This window comes from Saimiri boliviensis, chromosome 13, assembly GCF_048565385.1.
Source record: "Saimiri boliviensis isolate mSaiBol1 chromosome 13, mSaiBol1.pri, whole genome shotgun sequence".
Lineage (NCBI taxonomy): Eukaryota > Metazoa > Chordata > Mammalia > Primates > Cebidae > Saimiri > Saimiri boliviensis.
In genome coordinates this window covers 41,699,816-41,719,261 of record NC_133461.1, presented here as the reverse complement: position 1 = coordinate 41,719,261, position 19,446 = coordinate 41,699,816, and the positions used below count along the sequence as shown (strand labels likewise).

General features: G+C 42.0%; 1 protein-coding gene across 9 annotated transcripts in view; it reads left to right on the top strand.

Annotated features, from left to right (window-relative positions):
* Window positions 1–19,446, top strand: part of FHOD3 (formin homology 2 domain containing 3) — a 493,523-nt gene that overhangs the window by 208,285 nt on the left and 265,792 nt on the right. For all 9 annotated transcript variants that reach the window (XM_074383563.1, XM_074383562.1, XM_039463510.2 and 6 more), the window contains 2 exons: window positions 2,988–3,055; window positions 13,294–13,399. In XM_074383563.1, the coding sequence (XP_074239664.1) occupies window positions 2,988–3,055; window positions 13,294–13,399 (174 nt within the window). The remainder of the gene's footprint in view (window positions 1–2,987; window positions 3,056–13,293; window positions 13,400–19,446) is intronic.

The following is a 19,446-nucleotide window of genomic DNA, read 5'->3' as shown; positions in this document are numbered from 1 at the left end:
TATTAGCAGTCATTCTCAGCTAATTTTTTTCTAATACTTAATTTGTATTTTAAAAACTGATTATTTTCACTATAGCACCAAGCAATAAAACCTTAACTATCAGAATACAACTAATGATAACCTTCATTTTGATGAATCAGAAATGATGTATCACCAATAACTAAAGGAGACTTTAACTGTGATATTTTGAGTCTACTCATGACACATTTTTGCTTGTCATCTGATGACAAGGTCTAATGCAAATCTATTGCCTTTTTTTTTTTTTGAGACAACATCTCTCTCTGTCACCCAGGCTGGAGTGGAATAGCATGATCTCAGCTCACTGCAGTCTCTGCCTCCCAGGTTCATGAGATCCTCTGGCCTCAGCTTCCCAAGTAGCTGGGATTACAGTCATGTGCTACCACACCTGGCTAATTTTTGTATTTTTAGTAGAGACTGGGTTTCACCGTGTTGGCCAGACAAGTCTTGAACTCGACTTCAAGTGATCAGCTAGCTTCGGCCTCCAAAAGTGCCAGGATTACAGGGCTGAGCCACTGTGCCCGGCAGCCTATTGCCTTTTTAAGAGTTACTTGGAATTGACTCTTTTCTACTGATGTTCTTCCTAGGTAGTATAAATCTGGCGCACTTCTTTGGGGGTATACTTCTTTGGGGACCCATGCTTTCACTTGATAGTTTTATTCTTATTTATTAGGAGTCATATTGACAAAAAACAAAGTCTGTTTCTCTGATACTTGGGGATTCTCAGATGTTAGCTGTGAAAGTTGGAAGAAGTGTGATCACCCCAGAGACCAAGGGTCTACTCCAGGCACGATGCAGTGAGAAACTCACTCTATTACTCATATGTTGGGACCACACAAACTCTTTAGAGGTCAGCCTGAGAGTCACCAGGGCCTTGTTTCTTAGGGTCAGAGATGAATTAGATGTTCAGATTGGGGATGGTTGATTCCTCTGGAGCTTTCTAGATTCTTACTTTTTAGGAAGGTGGTGTATTTTCTCTTAATCAGAAGTCTTCATAATTAGCAAGTGTTTGTGGGCTGCATGTTGTGTTTAGAGGTGGTAGATGCCAAAGTGGTCAAACAACAGGAAATCTTTGGAGTCGCATACCACTCCCCAGACCCCCACCCCACAGCATCTTGCCACTGCTCCTTAGCAGCAATATGTATTAAGTTGTGAGTCTGGAGGAGCCTGGACTACCTCAGAATATGAGAGAAAACCACAGTGTCTGCAGTACAGCAAGAGATTGGGGCTGTATGACCAAGGGCTTGGCAGGCCATGCAAAGGAGTTCGGATTTCATTCTGGCTGCAGTGGGCAGCCACGAAGGGCTTAAATGGGGAAGCAATGTCATCAAATGGGTGTTTCCACAGGGTCCTTCTGTTCTTTGCCAGAAGGCAATACGTCTGGTAGGGAGGCCTTTGAAGAAACGACTGCCAAGCAAATACTGAGCTTTACACACCTGTGTCCTTTTAAATCTCTCTCAGATGGGACCTATCCACTTCCTGGCCACGTGAAAAATTAGCGTATCTGTTCTGTCACTAGACTTCTGCAAACTCTTCTTGGGCCATGTGTTTCATGCCACTTGCACAGGAGGGGAATGTGGCTCTGCCCTGAATCCCTTTAGGCTGGAATTGAAGCCCAGGGTGGCTGGCCAGCAACATGACTTTGCTTTGAATGCTTTTATTCTATCTAAACATTTTAAATGGTATTTTGCATTCCACTCCATAATATACATGCTTAGTTTAACACAGAACCCATTTTCCTCTAATATTGTATATTCCTATTTTACAGATGAGAACCCAAGGCTTAGAGAGGTAAAGTGTTTTGTTCAAGGTCACATAGCTAGTAAGTGGTGACACCAGGTTTAGAATGCAGGCAGTCTGATTACTTAGTCTTTGCTCCTGATAACGCCATTCTTTACTGTGGTATCCGAGTGCCCACTACTGTGCCCAGTAGGTGCTTGGTAAATGTGTTTGGTGATTCTTTTGGAGAAGTTTGGCAACTGGGGCTAGGAATATAACCCTATGCACTTGAGCCACCTGGATCAGGGCCAAGAGTGGGTGCTGGGAGGCTGAGCAGGATCTGTGCTCCCTGGCATCCTGCATAACCAGACAGGATCCCTCCTGTGTATCTTCAGCACCTGTAGCACTATCACTTTGGCCGGCTAGCAATTGTGGCCAGCGAGTAACTCTGGCCCGCTGTATGGCAACCCCTGGAGGATGGGCCCTACGTCAAGCTCACCTTCTTCTTCATGAAACCTGGCGTAACTCGTATATTTGAAATGTGACCAGCTTAATAGTGAGCTTGTGGAAGTCAGCCTGTCTTCATCTAGAGAATTCCAAGACTGGGATCTTTCATCTGGCTTGCCCATGGCGAGGACCATGCTTGAACATGAGTGAAAACCCACAGCCAGGCAGAGCTAAGGTTGGCTTCCTGCGTAGAGGCCCTCATGCGACTAGAGGGAGCCAGCTAGTCAGTAAAGCTGCCATGCTGCCTTTGGGTCTCCCATGCTGTCTAGGGAACTCTGGGACCAGAAGAGTGTTCAAGGCAGCTTACACACCCCAGAAACAGGAAGTGTAGAAAGCATGGGTATGCAGGGCCTGTAAGGCAAGGGAGGCATGAGGTAGAAGGATGGATTCTACTCTGGACTTTTCTGGGTATAGTTGGCCATCAAGTGGAAATAGTCTATACACTGGAAAATAGAGTCTGCAAGCAGCTGGAAATAGAGATCTTGAGAGAGGAAGGATGGGAGATGAGGGTTAAAAACCTAGGTACCTTCTCTACAAGTCACACATCCCCTCACTGTGATACCTGTCACACACCAGACATGTATATGCAACATTCTTCTTATGGTTGGGGGTAAGGTTTGCATCCTGAATGAAATGATTAGATTTTCATTACCTTTCCAGGGGTAGTTTTGTTATCATTCATATCCTCTCTGTTTTCAGTTGAGTCAGTTTAATTAATTTGTTTGTTGTATTCTTTATTTCAGAGAAACTGTACAATTCCAGTGGACGAGATCTGAGAAGGGCCCTTTTCTCCCTGAAGCAGATATTTCAGGTAAATAGGAAAAAAAAAAACTCAAGCATTTACCTGTTTTCACATTGCTGTGAAATTAGATACAGACAAGCTTCTACCTGAACTTATTATGAAAAGGAAGGACAAATTTAGATATTTATTTATATTTAGATTACAATATAAATTAGGTCATAATGTCTATCAGTTGAGAATATTTTTACCATGTCAAATGTTTCAAACATAATAAAAACTAAAGGCAACTTTATCACATCGTAACATTTTTCCATATTTACTTCTAGATTTTTTAAAATTATATTTTAATTTCTGGGATATATGTGCAGAACGTGCAGGTTTGTTACATAGCTATACATGTGCCATGGTGGTTTGCTGCATTAATCAACCTGTTATCTACATTAGGTATTTCTCCTAATGCTACCCCTCCCCTTGCTCCCACATCCCCTGACAGGCCCCGGTATGTGATGTTCCCCTCCCATGTGTTCTCATTGTTCAACTCCTGCTTATGAGTGAGAACATGTGGTTGGTTTTCTGTTCCTGTATTAGTTTGCTGAGAATGATGGTTTCTAGCTTCATCCATGTCCATCAAAGAACATGAACTGATTCTTTTTTATGGCTGCATAGTAGTCCATGGTGTATATGTGCCATATTTTCTTTATCTAGTCTATCATTGATGGGCATTTGGGTTGGTTCCAAGTCTTTGCTATTGTGAATAGTGCTGCAATAAACATACATGTGCAAAGCCTATTAGAGATATAACTGAAGACCTGCTCCCAATTCCTAAACAATCTCTTTCCCCCTACCCCCACATGCATATTTCCTAATGGTAAATATTCACCAACAATATGTGACATTCTTTTTTATGAGCTGTATACACATATGATCATGTTGCATATATCTTACTTCTGCATACTGAGAGTGGGATAGGCGTAGGCATAACTGATGTAGCTCTGATTGAGGATTGCATTGGATGAATAAAAAATTGTTTTGTTTATTCTTCTATCAGCAGATGGTTTGGTTAATTTCCAGTATTTTGCTGTTGTAAACCATGCTATTGTGACTATGCCCCCTTGTGTACCTGTGCAAATCTGTCTTGGATTCCATAATATCCTTCCATCCTAGGTCTTCCCTTCATTCCTATGCTGAGAAAGTCACCAGAATAATGAAGAGGACTAAGACTGGGGTGCAGACAAGCCCCAAGGTGATCACCCATGTGAGAGCATAGGTGATCACCCTGGAGAGGGCAGGGTCAGGAGATGGGTTCATGGAGAAGATAGCCTTCACGCTGAGCTTGCGTCTGTCTGGGTTCATTGTTTCTTTCTGTTAGAATTTTGGATTCTAGTTTATACCCTACCTCTTTTCAGTTCCCATCTCATCTACATCCTTGAAAAATTATCTTTGTCAGTGATAGTTGTCAGTGATAGCCAGCGTGGATTTCTCCCTGTTTCAGAGGGATAGGCAAAAGGGCGGACCCCAAATCTGTCCCATCCACACATTCTTGTCCCATTTTTCCTTCACTGTGTTCAATCGTACCATTATCTTTTTTTTTTTTCTTTCTTCAGAACAGAGTTCTTTCTCTGTGTTGACATTTCTGGAGACAAATCCTCTTTCTTTTCTTCCAGTAGCCATGGGTTTGAACCTGGTGCACCCTTGCTCTGCCCCACTGCATACTTTGGAAATGCTTTGGGGTTTAGAGGTCTGCCTTGGTTCATGCCTGTCCTCTTCTCACCTGGAAAACGGCAGCAGTTATTCATGGAGCTGTGTGTGTTTGGTCCTCTCTAACTCAGTCCATTCTTAGCTTCCCACCAGAGGGAGTTACTCTCTTGTTGGTTCCATGTTGCCCTCTGGGTTACATCTGAATTTCTCAGCATAACATGGAAGTCCTTCTTGATCTGGCCTCTGCTGCCCTCCTCTCTGTCCTTGGCTACATCCTAACTTCCTCCTGTAGTAGTACTCCAAATATAAGGCATGCCCTTTCTCTTCTATACCTTTGCCCTGGACCTACAACTAACTAACTTGTTTATTTGTTTTTTGAGATAGTGTCTCACTTTATCACCCAGGCTGGAGTGCAGTGGCATGATCTTGGCTCACTGCAACCTCTGCTTCCTGGGTTCAACCGATTCTCCTGACCCAGCCTCCCGAGTAGTTGGGATTACAGCCACCCGCCACTGTGGTCAGCTAATTTTTATTTTCTTAGTAGAGACAGAATTTCAGCATGTTAGCCAGGCTGGTCTCAAACTCTTGACCTCAGGTGATCCACCCACCTAGGCCTGCCAAAGTGTTGGTATTACAGGTGTGAGCCACCACGTCTGGCCTGGACCTACAAGTTCTATCCCAGAATGTTTTGCTACCCCATACCCGCTCTCTGTGTTTCTCAGTTTTCCTTCTGGTATCTCTTCCTGCTAGGGATCCTCTCTCAGAATGATCCCTCACCCTAGTCAGGGTCCCTCCAAATACCATTAAAAGTATCCTGTGCTTACCTCTTGTACAGGTGGAGTGTTCTTAATTTGAAAATCCAAAATTAGAAATGCTCCAAAATTGGAAAATTTTTGAGTGCTGACATGATGCCACAAGTAGAAAATTCCACACTTGATCTCATGTGACGGTCACAGTCAAAGGGCAGGCTCACAACACACGATTTATTCAGCATCCTCAAGGAAAAAGACCTTCCCACCACCTTTCAGCTATGATACATATTTCCACACGTGCCCAGATTCCTCCATGCAAGCACGCCCATAAAGGGCGATGAAATGGCCTGTGTGCAGGCCGGACGCACCAGTGGCAGTTTCCCCATAATGCCCACATGGGCCGAGACGTATGTGCATTACTCTTTGCGTGTGTTTGCTTATTCTGTGCTCTGCAATATAAAGGTACTGTTGAAAATGTCCAAAAGGCCTGAAGATACCTCCTTGGGTAACAGTGACAAAAAAGAGAAGTCAGCCAGGTGTGGTGGCTCATGCCTGTAATCCCAGCACTTTGGGAGGCCCAGGCAGGTAGATCACCTGAGGTCAGGAGTTCAAGACCAGCTTGGCCAACATGATGAAACTGCATCTCTACTAAAAACAAAAAAAAAAAAAAAAAAGAAAAAAAAAGAAAAAGAAAAAAATAGCTGGGTGTGGTGGAGGGCACCTGTAATCCCAGCTGCTCAGGAAGCTGAAGGAGAATCGCTTGAAGACCAGGAGGTAGAGGTTGCAGTGAGCTGAGATCATGCCATTGCACTTTAGCCTGGGCAACAAGAGCAAAACTCTGTCTCAACAACAACAAAGAAAGGAAGTCATTTATGTTTATCTATAGCGCAGGGTGAAGCTGTTGGAGAAATTGGGCAGTGGTATAAGTGTAAACTGTCTTACAGAAGAGTGTGGTGTTAGAAAGATCACCATAGATGACCTGAAGAAATAGAAGGATAAACTGTTGAAGTTCTATGCGGAGAGCAATGAGCAGAAGTTACTGAAAAATAGGAGAACATTTCATGAAGCTAAAAGTGAAGATCTCAATTGCGTATAGAGTGGATCCATCAGCAATGCAGTGAACACATGCCATGTAATGTATGCTGATTGTGAAACAAGCAAAGATCTATCATAAACTGAAAATGGGAGGGAACTGTGTATTTTCAATAGGCTCTTTGAAGAAATTTAAGAAAAGACACAACATTACATTTTTAAAGATTTGTGGTGATAAAGCTGCACTGATCTGTCATAAAACAGTGGAGAAATTCATTGACAAGATTGCTAAGGTCAAGACTGATGAAAATTTGATGCCAGAACATGTGTATGAAAAAACATTGCTGTTTTGTAGTTACAGCCCCAGAAAGACACTGACTAGAGCTGATGAGACAGCTCCTAAGGGAATTACAGATGCCAAGGACAGAATAACTGTGGGGCTGTGCTAATGCCGCAGGCACACATAAATGAAAATTTGCTGTGATAAGCAAATGTATCCTCACCATTTTAAAGGAGTGAATTTCTTACCATTCCATTATCACACTAACACGAAGCCATGGATCATTGTATCATTTTTTCTGATTAGTTTTATAAATATTTTGTACTGAGGGCTTGGGCTCACTTCAGGGAAGCTGGACTAGATAATGATGGCAAGATTTTTTCCTTAGCAACTGTTTTTCTCATCTTCCAGCTGAAATTCTCATCAAAAATAATGTTTATGCAATGTACTTTCTCTCAAATGTGACTTCATTAATTTCGGGCATTCTTAGGTCAATGAGGAATCAATTCTTAGATCCATTAATAAAGGGTATTCTTAGATCAATGAGGAATCAATATTAAAAACAGTTTTTTGAACAGCATGCTTAGCAGCAGTGAACAGAGGCATGAGTGTGAAAAGTTTTCAAAAGCAGTTTAGCATGAACGATGTTCAGCATGAAGGATATACTGCTGCCAACACTGGAAACACAGCAACTAAGACCCAGCTGTGCATGCCTGGCACAACCTCCAACCTGTGACTGTGTTTAGTGATGACAGTGAACAAGTGGTGACTTTGTAGGATTCTGTATGTCAAGTGAGAAGAAAATGATGTCTGATCTCCTTATAAATACAAACATTGTTTGAATGTTTATCTTCAGAGTCCATCAGTGAGCTGGAAGAAGTGGATATTGAAGTGTTTAACATTGATGAAAAGGCCCCAGTTGTTCATTCATGAACCACTGGTGAATTGAAATAGCTACAATGTTTCTGAATCAAGGTACTCTTATATAAGTGATGATGAAGGTGATAACACTGTAGAAAACGTGCCAAGAGATGACATGGCAAAAATATCTGATGGCTTACTGAAGTGTAGAGCAACGTGCACTCAAAACAGAACAAGAAATCATGCTAGTTTATAAAATCAAAGATTTCTAAGACAAAAACTCTTGTTAATGAGGCAGATGGCGGAGAAAACGTTTTAAAAAGCCCATCCAGAAGAATGCTTCCTTATCCCTAGAGTACCAACTTCTAGTCCCTCAATGACTTGTGATGTTTAGTCTCACCCCCAAAATAAAATATAGTGTATAGCAGCCTTTTAATCAAAACACAACGTTGTATGGGGAGACTGAAAGCCTGCTGTTGTTTAGCAGTGGAGACAGGTATTCTGGTGATGCCACTGTACTGCTTAGTTACCCAGAACATGTTATCATTTTTCATTGTATCAATGGCATGTCATCTTTTTTACTGTTAAGTACTTATATGTGAATAAGTGTAAGACAATGATTGCATATTGATAGTCTCTAAATTCAGTGTCGGGAATGGTGGTGGTGCCAAGCTAGCACAGATCACCTACATGGGTGGCTAAGATAGTGACAGCTTCACTTTCTGATAGTTCAGTATTCACAAACTTTGTTTCAATCACAAAATTATTTAAAATATTGTATAAAATTACTTTCATGCTATATGTAAATTGTGTATACAAAACCTAAATGAATCTCATGTTCAGCCTTGGGTCCCATCCTCAAGATACGTCATTATGTATATGTAAATGTTTTCCCCCAAAATGGAAACACTGCTGGTCCCAGACATTTTGGATCAGGGATACTCAAACTTTGTAGAACTTAAGATGCTTCAGAGCAGTTGTCTTGAGTCTGGTAGTCTGTGAACTTACTGGGTTTCATCACTAGGCCTTTTGTGCCTAGCATATTATCTGGTACCACTTAAACTATAAATGAATGGACTGGGTAACTTGAATTGTTTTCTAGTAGATGTCTCTGTCTTCAGTCTTTCCTGTCTCTAATGTGGTCAGTATTATGCTAGCTGATCAATTATTCCAAAGCTCCACTTCAGAGTATCCACATGTGTCTTCCTGATACTTAGCTGAACAAAACAAAACTTCTTCACCTTCCATTATGTCCTGTTCTTGGGCTGAGATCCCCAACTGCAGTTGGGATAGACTCTTCCTATGGCACCAGACGGTGGTGCTCCCACCACTCCTCCCCCTTCCTCATTTAGTCTGTCAGTCTGCCTCTTGTCTCCATTCTTCAGCTTTGACTTCTCTCACACCTGATTGAGACCTGGTGGCAGAGCCACACAGCTAATAACTATTCCAAGTGACTTCAAAACACTGTAATTTGTGCACTGTTAGTAGGATGTACCCTAAGAATGAAAAGAACCACCCAAAAATCCACAACCACAACAAAACTTTACAATGATCATATTGGTGATGATAGTGTTGGTAATGCTATTCTGAGACTGGTGTGCATGAGAGAGATTCTAAGTGTCATTCTAAGCATTCTTAATAATTAAGATTCTTCAATTTAACAACTCTGTGTCCCTGAGTTTAATTGGAAATATCAGAATGAACCCACGTATATTATCTGAAGCCAATAAGCATTTTTTAAAAAAAGAGCTAGAAGCAATGATCAATTCACTAGCAAAAAGCACCACTAGCAATGAGATTATGGTCTGAAACACCAAAAGGAACCAGAACTCCTTGGAGAAATGGCTGATTCCAAGTCTGGAGTGGGAAACATAATAAAATAAATTAATAAACTTGGAACATCTTGTCGTACAGAGAACAAGAAAGCTATCAATAGTGTAGGATTATTTCCAAAAGAACTCAGAAGTAAGTTGAAGGGTCTCCCACTGGCTTGCCAAAGATGAAACAGTGAACATCAATAAAGGTGATAATTGCAGTGGATCAAAACACACAAACTAAGTTTGTATTGGTGAGTTCATAATGATACTACACAATAACAATGGATTGACAGAAAATAGGTGAAAGATGCTAGCTAACTAGCTCAATAACTAGCTTACTGTTTTGCAAATGAATTAAGTTTCAGTATCTCACATTTATTTTGCCTTGTCACTTATGAACTTCAAGATGATCAAATAGTTGAGGGGAAGTCTTATTTGTAGAAATATTCTAGCTAATAAGTAAGAGGGAGTAACAGAATTAGAATATTACCATTCTGCAGTCCCTAATGATTTAAGGTATCTATGTGGTGAGCCTCAAAAACTGCTGACATGATGAGCATGAGAGCCAGCCAGGTATTAGGTACCTCCCAATGGAAATACAAACTACCATCAATGATGTGGTCAAACCAAAAAAATCACCTCCGAATCTGCATGCCTCTATATGCAACAAACTATTTGTAAATGATCCAAGAGGCACATGTTAAACTACACCACTGGGGTGTAACCAACAAAATCCGGACTGTGGGCTACTCTGCAGGACAAATGATCTGCTTTCTTCAACACATAAATTCCAATGGAAAAAACAAAACAAAACAAACTTTGAATTAAAAGATGTTCAAGTCATATCAACTAACTGCTATGTATGAGTCTTATTTGGATACTAATAAAACTGTGAAAAACAGTATTTATGAGATAGCTGGAAATTTGCTCACTGACCAGACATCTGATAATGAATGAAAAGTATTAATTTTTAATTGTGAGTACATATTTTTAAGAAGAATTCCTGTAGTTTAGAGATACATATTGGAATGTTTATGGATTAAATGATATGTATGGGACACACTTCAGATTAATGTGGCAGGGAAAGGGTTAGCATGATCAATGAAACAGGGTTAGTATGCGTTTATTGGCACCTGGGGTTCACTAGACTATTCTGTTGCCTTTTTGTATATGTTTAAAATTCTCTCAATTGAAAACATTAAAAATAAACATGCTTGGACTCTTGTAGATCCCTTTAACCAAGTTCACTCTGTAGTGTGTGTTCTCTGAACTCCCAGGACTGTCATCAAACAAAGATTTTTGAGCAGCTCATTGGCACCGTGCAGGCAAGGAAGAAGGTGCTTGTTACCAGAAGTTGATAGTCTGTTTGGAAGACCACACACGTGTGCATGAAACAGCACTCGACCACAGGGCAGCGACGCATGGGGAATTAACTGGATTACACAGGCAGCCGTGCTGTCTGGGCATGGATCGCCACCTTCCAGATCTGTGGGTCAGAGTCTCCATCATCTCTCAGGTTTTCTAGATGTGGAGGCTCTTTTCCAAACTGGATTGTAAGTGTCTGAAAAACAGAGGCATTGGTCATCTCTTTGAGTTGAATATTCCTTGACCAATAGGCATGTAAAAAAATGATCCCAGGTTGATACTTGACAATTATAGAAAATTCTGAAATGCAGTAATAAGCACCTATCAGTGTTAACATTTTGATTTCATTCTATTCTGAAACCAGTGTTTTAAAAATCATTTCTTAAAACTCATATATTTTAGGATATATGTGTAAAATCTAGCACATTGCCAATTTGGAAGATTTTTCTCCACATTTATTATCAATAAATTTCTCTTTCCTAAGTGCTTTATCTACATACATGCATAAATTTCGGTTAAAGTTCTGAACGATTTTTATAAACACTGTCTCGCCTGTCCAGTGTTTTTTCCAAGTGCCTTTGCCAGACAGTCAATTCTCTGGTATATTAATATTAGTGATTAGCTTGAGTGGTTTCTTGAGAGCTTGTTCTCACTTTTTCACCATGAAGTCATGTGTGAATCTAGTTTTAGTTAAAGTAATAAACATTTGTTACATGCTTGGAAAAACTTTCTGACTAGACATGAGCTCATCTAAATGTTCACTTTTCACATATGCTGGTGGAAAAGGATATGGATGGAGAGAGAATTATTTTTTATTTCCTTTATACATATGAGTGTAAAGTAATTTTCCAAAAACTCATGATATTGTCCCATTTTCTTTCTTCCAAAGCCATGATTATCTTGCAGTCTGAGTTAACACAGCTGTCTTTCATTACATTCAGGGCGCAGGCATCACTCACCCACCCTTCCCCCCAAGTGAGCGCTGACCCCGGAGAGCTCTTTCCTGGTTCAAAGGGAGCCTTTGCTGAGCCTGCCCACATTTACCTGGTCCACCATCCATATAATTGGAAAATGCCATAAAAATCAAAATAAGGGGCTGATTTCATATAGGAACAGAATTCTGCCAGTTCATCTACATTACTTTTTCTCTTTTGGAGATAAGCCATGGTTGCTGACTTTTCCTATAATAATAACCTTTCATTATTCCATTAAGCTTTTCTGCCATTTACATCACTGAGGTTTTTTTATTTTCGTTCTGTTGTGATAATTTAAGATGAATGTTCCAGCTTTATCCTAGATGCGTTTGAGACAAGGCACTGTCCAATTGAAGTAATCTCCTAATCTCAATTGAGGAAAACAGTGGTAGAAAACTCCCTCTCAGAGAGCTCCAGAGAGCTTGGTACTATGGAAAAATGACTGGGCTCAGGTCTAGCTGAATGGAGTAAAGTGACTGCCACTCCTGAGTCTTAGTGTCTTTATCTGTAAAGAAAAGGTGGCATTAAATCAGTGGTTCTTAAAAAGGCAACCTTTGAGGATTTCTTGGGGAATTTAATAGCAGAGCCTTGGCCCCACCTCAGAAATTTGGATTATTTCTATCTGGGTATGGCCCTGCTTTCTAGTTCTTCTTAAAGCTTCCCAGATGATTCTAATGTGAAGGAGTCTGGGGTGAGAACTGTCTGACCTCTTCAGAATTACCTGCTTCTGAGCTTGAGAAACAGGGCCTCACTGTAGAGATTCCTATTCAGGAGGCAGGGGTGAGGCCTAACAAATTCCCAGGAGATGCACTTACTCCTAGTCTCTGATGGCTGATAACCATCAGAGACTTTTGTCTGAGAACCATCTAGTGAGATGACCCCTGAGGTTTCTTCCATGTCCTGCCTTCTGTGATCAGGTCTGCAAGCCCACCAAGGTGGTCCTTTCGAGGCATGGCATGGTTGCTCCAGGTTAATGGCCAATCCTGCATTCTGCTTCCATGCTTGTCCTGCAGGCAGCACAACTACTGGAGGTTGGATAAACTGCTTCCTTTGGGTCTCAGTCTTTGCAAGACCCTTTTCTGGAACCGCTGTCCCAAGGACTGTTTTTAGAACACAGGAGTGGCTTTAAGCTCTTCACCTGATGTCTTTGCTGCAATCAAATGTTTCCTCTAGTTAAAAACCAGCAAGCTTCATGTGGCCAGTCCCTTAGGACCTGTAGGGGAGTAGAGCCTGGTGTTTTTTGAAGAATGAAAAACAAGACACTGTAAAAATTTCTAGCAGTGAGGAGACTCATTTGCCTTATCTTTATTAGATTGCCCAGGAGCCAATAATTGGTCTTTGGCAAAGGACAATGTGAAGCCTGGTTGTAAAATTCTTTTGGCAACAGTTGAGATGCTGCATTTGAATAGAGCAGAGCAATCTGTAGGGGCTGTTCTGGCTTCAAAGGCTTTTATATAGTTTTAGCAGCACAGTTGGGATGGAAGATGGACAGACAGTATTTGAAGTGTTGCTTTTTCTTTCCCACCAGGATGACAAGGATTTGGTGCATGAATTTGTCGTGGCTGAAGGTCTGACATGTTTGATCAAGGTGGGAGCTGAGGCTGATCAGAACTATCAGAACTACATCTTAAGGGGTAAGTCATGACTGGGCATGCAGCGGCTGCCCCAGCTGCATGCAGAATCTGGGTTTACCTTCAGGAACTTAACTACTGAGAGCTTTTTAAAAGACTTGGATTTCAGAGTAAGGTGGTAAAGACACCCTGTGGCAAAAAACATCTGCATCAGGTTTTATCAATTCCTAGTAATTGGTGACGGTGCTAATTTTTACTGACTTCACCTGAAGTGATTTTACCAGCTTATTAGGAAAAATGTGCCATTCACTGGGTTCTTTATAATCTCTCTTCTTTGTTGAGGAAGGAGACATACTAAATGGCCTTGGGTAAGAGCCTGCATCTCAGCAGAAAGCCACCCCAAACCAAAGGGGCCAATTTATTTATTAGGGGAAAAAAATTTCTTTCCAATATGAGTTATCATCTGGGGCTCTTGTCAAAGTGCACGTTTCTCACCTTGTCTTCTTATTTCTGATTCGATAGTTCTGAGTGGGTCTGGGAAATTTCCTTTTAAAGAACGATTCTGATTTCATTACAAAGCAATGCAAATGTTGAGTTTGAAGTGCTGACTCCTGTTCCAGTTCATGAAGTTAATGGTGCTTTTACAGACATAGGTTTTTTTGTGCATCTTTATATAAATAATTTCATTTGATCCTGAAAAACAACCTGTTAAAAAAAAAAAAAAGGCAGGAATGATTAGGTTGAACCATATGAAACTGCTGCTATCAACAGTTTTGACCTAAAAAAGAACTTTTATATAGTTTAATATTATCCACATTTTGCAGTTGAAGACAACTTGATACTTAAAGAAGTCAAGTGTTTTACCTAATAAACTCAATTCCCATAGTGCACCAGGCAGCAGCGATGCCCATGCACTGAGGTATGTCAAGGCTGGTCAGGGTTCTGTCATCCCCTCTGTATCTATGCCTGTGACCCCACAAAGTGCATGTTCAGCGCTCACACCCAAACCTTCCTTTCTTTTCTGGTTGGGTGAAAGAAGAATGAAAATCATACATGAAAAGTATGATTTAATATCAGATGTCCGTGTTTGGCATTGAATGAGACAAGGAAACTTACAGTTGTCTGTTTTGTTTTGCCGTGAGAATGCTCCCTTATGTTCTGTGGTGTTTTCTAGCCAGTCAGAACTTTCAATCCTTCCTTCTTTCCCCTCTTCTGTAGTGTCACTGTAATAAAAAGCAATAGAGAGAGCTTAGGGCTCATTAAAACATTTTTTTAAGGTTGTCTTTTCAAGTCAGTGTTGTCTTTGTTGATTCTGATAAATGGCAAATGTGTGTGAGAGTTCCTGAGCCTCTCGCTTTGCTGTCCCATGGTGTGTGTGCAGCAGTGTTTGTGGGGCTGTGGAGTTGGCTCTTTCTGTCCACCCTCAGTCTTTTCCTGGGCTTGTAATAGATCCTCCATTACAAGTAGTCAGCAGAGATGCTTTGTTGCTGAATTTTGTGATTTCTATCCTTAATAATGTAAACATTTATATGAAAACTGTTGTGCCATGTTGCATCCAAATGCAGCCATCTGTGTGTCTAAAGAGACAAGCACAGGCCTGGATTCTCATCCTGTGTGTCTGTTCACATTGGGCTAACATCTAGACAGGAGGAAGATGCAGAGATAAGGATGGGAGAGTTTCCTCTAGTTTATTTTCCAAGTATAATATCGATGCCCATATGTTGAACCATACATTGGGAGATATATTTAAAATTGCCTAATTCTGAATAGTGGATCCACACTGACAATATATATTTTGTTCATATTTAAAGTGTGCATCATTTTAACTTTACCAAAAAACTTTACCAAAAAATAAGTTACCCTGACACACACAGACACACCTCTGGAGAGCTATAACCATCTTCATGTTTATCCCCACTCTTCTGACCCTTATCTAGGAGTATACTTGTGTGTTCTGTTATGTGATCATCAGTATAAGTGTTTACATCCAAGCCTGATTGAGGGGGACAGCCCTGTCTGCTGTGGTCAGAACTCACCTCCTCTTCCCTAGACCTCATATGGATTAGAACTGGATCACATGACCCTCTGTAGCTGCAAGGGAGGCTGGTAAATGGAATGCCTTCCTAGACTCCACAGGGGAGGCAACAGAGAGAAAGGCATGGGCTTGAGGGTTATGAGTCCCAGCTGCCCAGAGGGAGTTCAGAAAGAAAATAAAGCATAGCTGAGAAAGTCCTTTCCGGTGAGCAACAGTGAGGTCCCTCCCACCAGTGGTCTGCAGGCTGCTGAGGGAATCCTTGTGCATGTGCAGGTTGAACACAGGTCCTGGTTGCCAGTGGTGTGAATTGTACTTGCTGGCAATGAAAGATGGTGTTGATACAGGGAACTTCATCCACATCCTCTTCCTTAGTGAGTATTTACCATGAAGCTTGCAGTAGTTAATTTTACAGTGTTCTTACCTGAATCAGAAAGGTGCTAGAGGCAATTACTGAATGTTCTCAGAATGCCCACCTGTGACCGGGGACAGCCCTGTTAACCAGCTGCTGTTTCTACCAGCTTTTCTGCCTGTCCTTCTAGAAAATGCCAGGGAGATGAGGCCCTAGCTGCAGACAGCTCTTCCAAAAACCTGGGAAGACCTCATATTTCTATTATCATCACCAAAGCCTTGTGTTCATATTTCCCTTTCCAATAGTGTCTCATTACTGGCGACCAGAAGGCTCATCATGCATTATCTGAAAGATGAGCACTCCATTCTCCATTCAGGCTACTGCAAGACACTTTGCTTTCACAGAACAGAGGTGCCTTTGCATGCCTATGTCTCAGAGGACTTGGTCACCAGGGCACTGGGCCCAGTTGTCACCACATTTTGATGTGTCTGACATAAGGGATGGAAATGACACATTTCTTGGGATGTGACATTTGTGTTTTCCACCAGGGAAGCTGTGATTTTTCCCTAGCTCATACGTGGACTCACTCCTTTGTGACTTTGAACAATTTCTCATGTAGGCTTTAAGGTTGTGCTAACTGCTGGCAGCCACTGGACATTTGCAATCAAGAACAACCTTTGAATTACCTCTTTATTTTTCCATCCATGTTTTAACCATATTATCTTAGGTGAAGACTGGTAAGGCCAGAGGCAGATCAGGAGAAGAGGCTGGGAAAAGTTTTGCAGTTATTTTATTCACAGTTCCTTGGGGAGAAGACATGGCACCCATGCAGGGCCACTCAGGAAGCACAGACGTCAGTCATGAGGTGGAGGGAGAGGCAGACTGTGGCAAACACCTGCATGTGCCTTCCAAGGGATAGGCAAGCTGGCTGAGGATTGGCCCCGAGGCTCAGGGTGGCCCTGGAGTGGGGAGGGCCTGTGTATAGTGGCCCAGGGTGTGAGAGCCCAATGGGAGAGAAGGTTGGGTGTGGGCTTAGTTGCTGCTGGAGAAGGGGAACTGACTGGTCGCTAGCCAGGGCCTCAAAACTGAGTTAAGCTGGACACAGTGGCACATGCCTGTCATCTCAGCTACTTGGAGGCTGAGGCTGGAGGATCATTTGAGCCCAGAATTTGAGGTTACAGTGAGCTATGATTGCATCACTGCACTCCAGCCTGGTTAACAGAGCAAGACCCTGTTTTTGCAAAGCTGTGGCAAGATAGCATTTTTTAAAATGATGTTGCCAGCCAATTGTCCTAGTTCCTCGACAAGTGTGCCCATCATGAAGTCATCTCAGGAGATTTGTTCTGTGTGGCCACGTGGGAGTCCTATGGCCCCAGAGGAAACAAGAGCATGTAGAGAGCCTAGGACTTTCCCAGATCTGCTTTTAGAACTCTTAATTTATTTTTATTTGTATACGCAGCCCCCTCTCAGCATTTTTTTTTTTAAGTCCCAAGAGTCCACTGCTTTTCTTTGAGGCTGTGTCTGCTGAGCGGTAGAAAGAAGTTTAGTTACAGTATAGGCAAGTGCAGTCCAAAGCTGCGAGCAGGCTGCTGGGAAGAGGTCTTAACTGTACAACATGGAGGAATAATATTTATCTGACTTATTTTTCTTGGATGGTTGTAGCTAATGATCTAAAGGTTTTCAGGATAGCCAGTATTTAATTTAAATCTACTGTGGAATTTTGTACCTCACGATTATTCTTATGGAAGGAGGACCTGGAGTGGTATATTCCTGGGAACTTAAACTTTCTGCACACATTCCTAAGCCTTCTCTATGGATCGTGCACCATGTCAGGCCCTAGGGTTGTGACGATGAAACCAAGATACACCCTGTCTTGAAGTGAGTCCCTATGGGGTCTCCTGCATGGCATATTTTATATGCTGAATTGAATGTGTCTTGTAAGCTTGGAAATTGCATATGTGCGATATGCTTTGGAAGAGAAAAGAGAAAGAGATAAGTAGAAACAGTAAGACCAGCTGCCCTTTCTGGCTGTAACTCGAGAAACCACCTCTTCAGGCTAGCTTTACATGGAGAAATTTAATGTAGTCATTTCATCTAAAGCAAAATACCAATTAATCATAAAACGCCTCAGTTGATATCAGTTATTTTAAAAGCTGGGGATAAGATCTTAAAACTCATTTAACTCAGCCTTTTCATTTCAGATGAAAATTGCGGATAGATTTTGTTTGCCCTCATATATTTTTAAATGTTTTAATGGTTGTCAGCATTTAAACACTGGGAGATTTGATATATTTTTTAAAAATCCAGATTTCAGGCTCCTTGGAAAAAACTGTGTCAGAGTTGACTATATTACACTATAGGAAAAATAATCCCCAAATGCCATGCATATTAGGGAATCCCTTAATGAGAATCAGGACATATGGCCAGATGGTGTTTGTTGGCATTGACGGTACCGGAAATGGAAATATCATAGATAGCATGGAAAGAGATTTTATGATGTTAGAAGGCAGTGGTACAAAATAATCATGTGATTATTAAACATCCTTCATGTCAGAAAAACTGAAGCTTGTATTTTGGCATTTTATGAAATGCCAAAAAGAAGAGCAGAGGTTTGGTTCAGACTATAGGGAAGGCACCAAACTGGCCCCAAGGTGAGGAAACAGGAGCAAAGGAGAAGAGTTTCTTGCTTCCTCAATCAAGGTTAGGTCCTTGGCTACTGTATTTTCCACAGAATGCCCCAGCCTGATTCTTTGTAACTTCATGACCCTGGCCCTGTGTCCCCCGCAGCTGGCTTGGAGGAAGCTCTCTCCTGCCTCTTGCCAGGAGGGTTTTTTGCTTTGGGTCTGGGCTTCAGGTATTATTAAGGTAGCTGTACAGCTTGGCTTTGATGTGGATGACACAGGAATCCTGGAGGTGTCTCCAGCCCCAGGTGGGTTGAGGCCGGTGTTGAGAATGGAGTCCTTCTTCAATTGGTGTCTCTCCTCTTGCCAAGTGGTATAACAGGACTATTTCCAAAAAGAAATCACTGCAGCATGTGGGGACTTGAAGCCCATGGGGGCTAAATGGAGCCTGCGGGTGTTTTGTGTGCCCTATCTAATAGGTGTAAAGATTTTTAATTACAAATCATTAAAAACTGGGAGATTTGACATAAAGATAAGCTTTCTGGTTTTTCTTGAAATACTGAAAACTTAAGCCGACCGGGCTTGTGGGATGCGAACTGGGGAGGGATGGGGAAGCTGGCCCTTGCAATCTCCACATGGTGTTTGCTTTTTCTTCCTCCTGTAGTTGTGGAAACCTCTGCTTTAGGTGTCTTGGGGCCCTGGCTGGGTCTGACCTTTCTCTGGCCTCTCTCTCATGTCCCATTGGCATGCTGTTAGGGATGTAGCCTCCAGGGTGAACCAGCCACCCTGCCCAGGAGTGTGGTCAGGGGCAGGGAAGCTGCAGCCTGTACTGCTTGGGAGGGGATGGGAGGCCGAGTTACCCTGCTGCTGTTGGTACACGATGACAAATGCTTCCCTGGAGTACTCTGTGTGTCCCATCTGTGGCTCCTTTTGAGACCCTCTGCCACTGTACATCAGGCCTGCCCCTTCTTTAGAAACCGGGCCAGAGAGTATATGGGACCTGCACTTGTGTCCTCCTCATTCCAGCCTGTACAGGCACAGAGGACCCCAAATGGACGGAAATTGGGGCAGTTCATGGCTCTCCCCTGACCTGCCAGGCCATAGG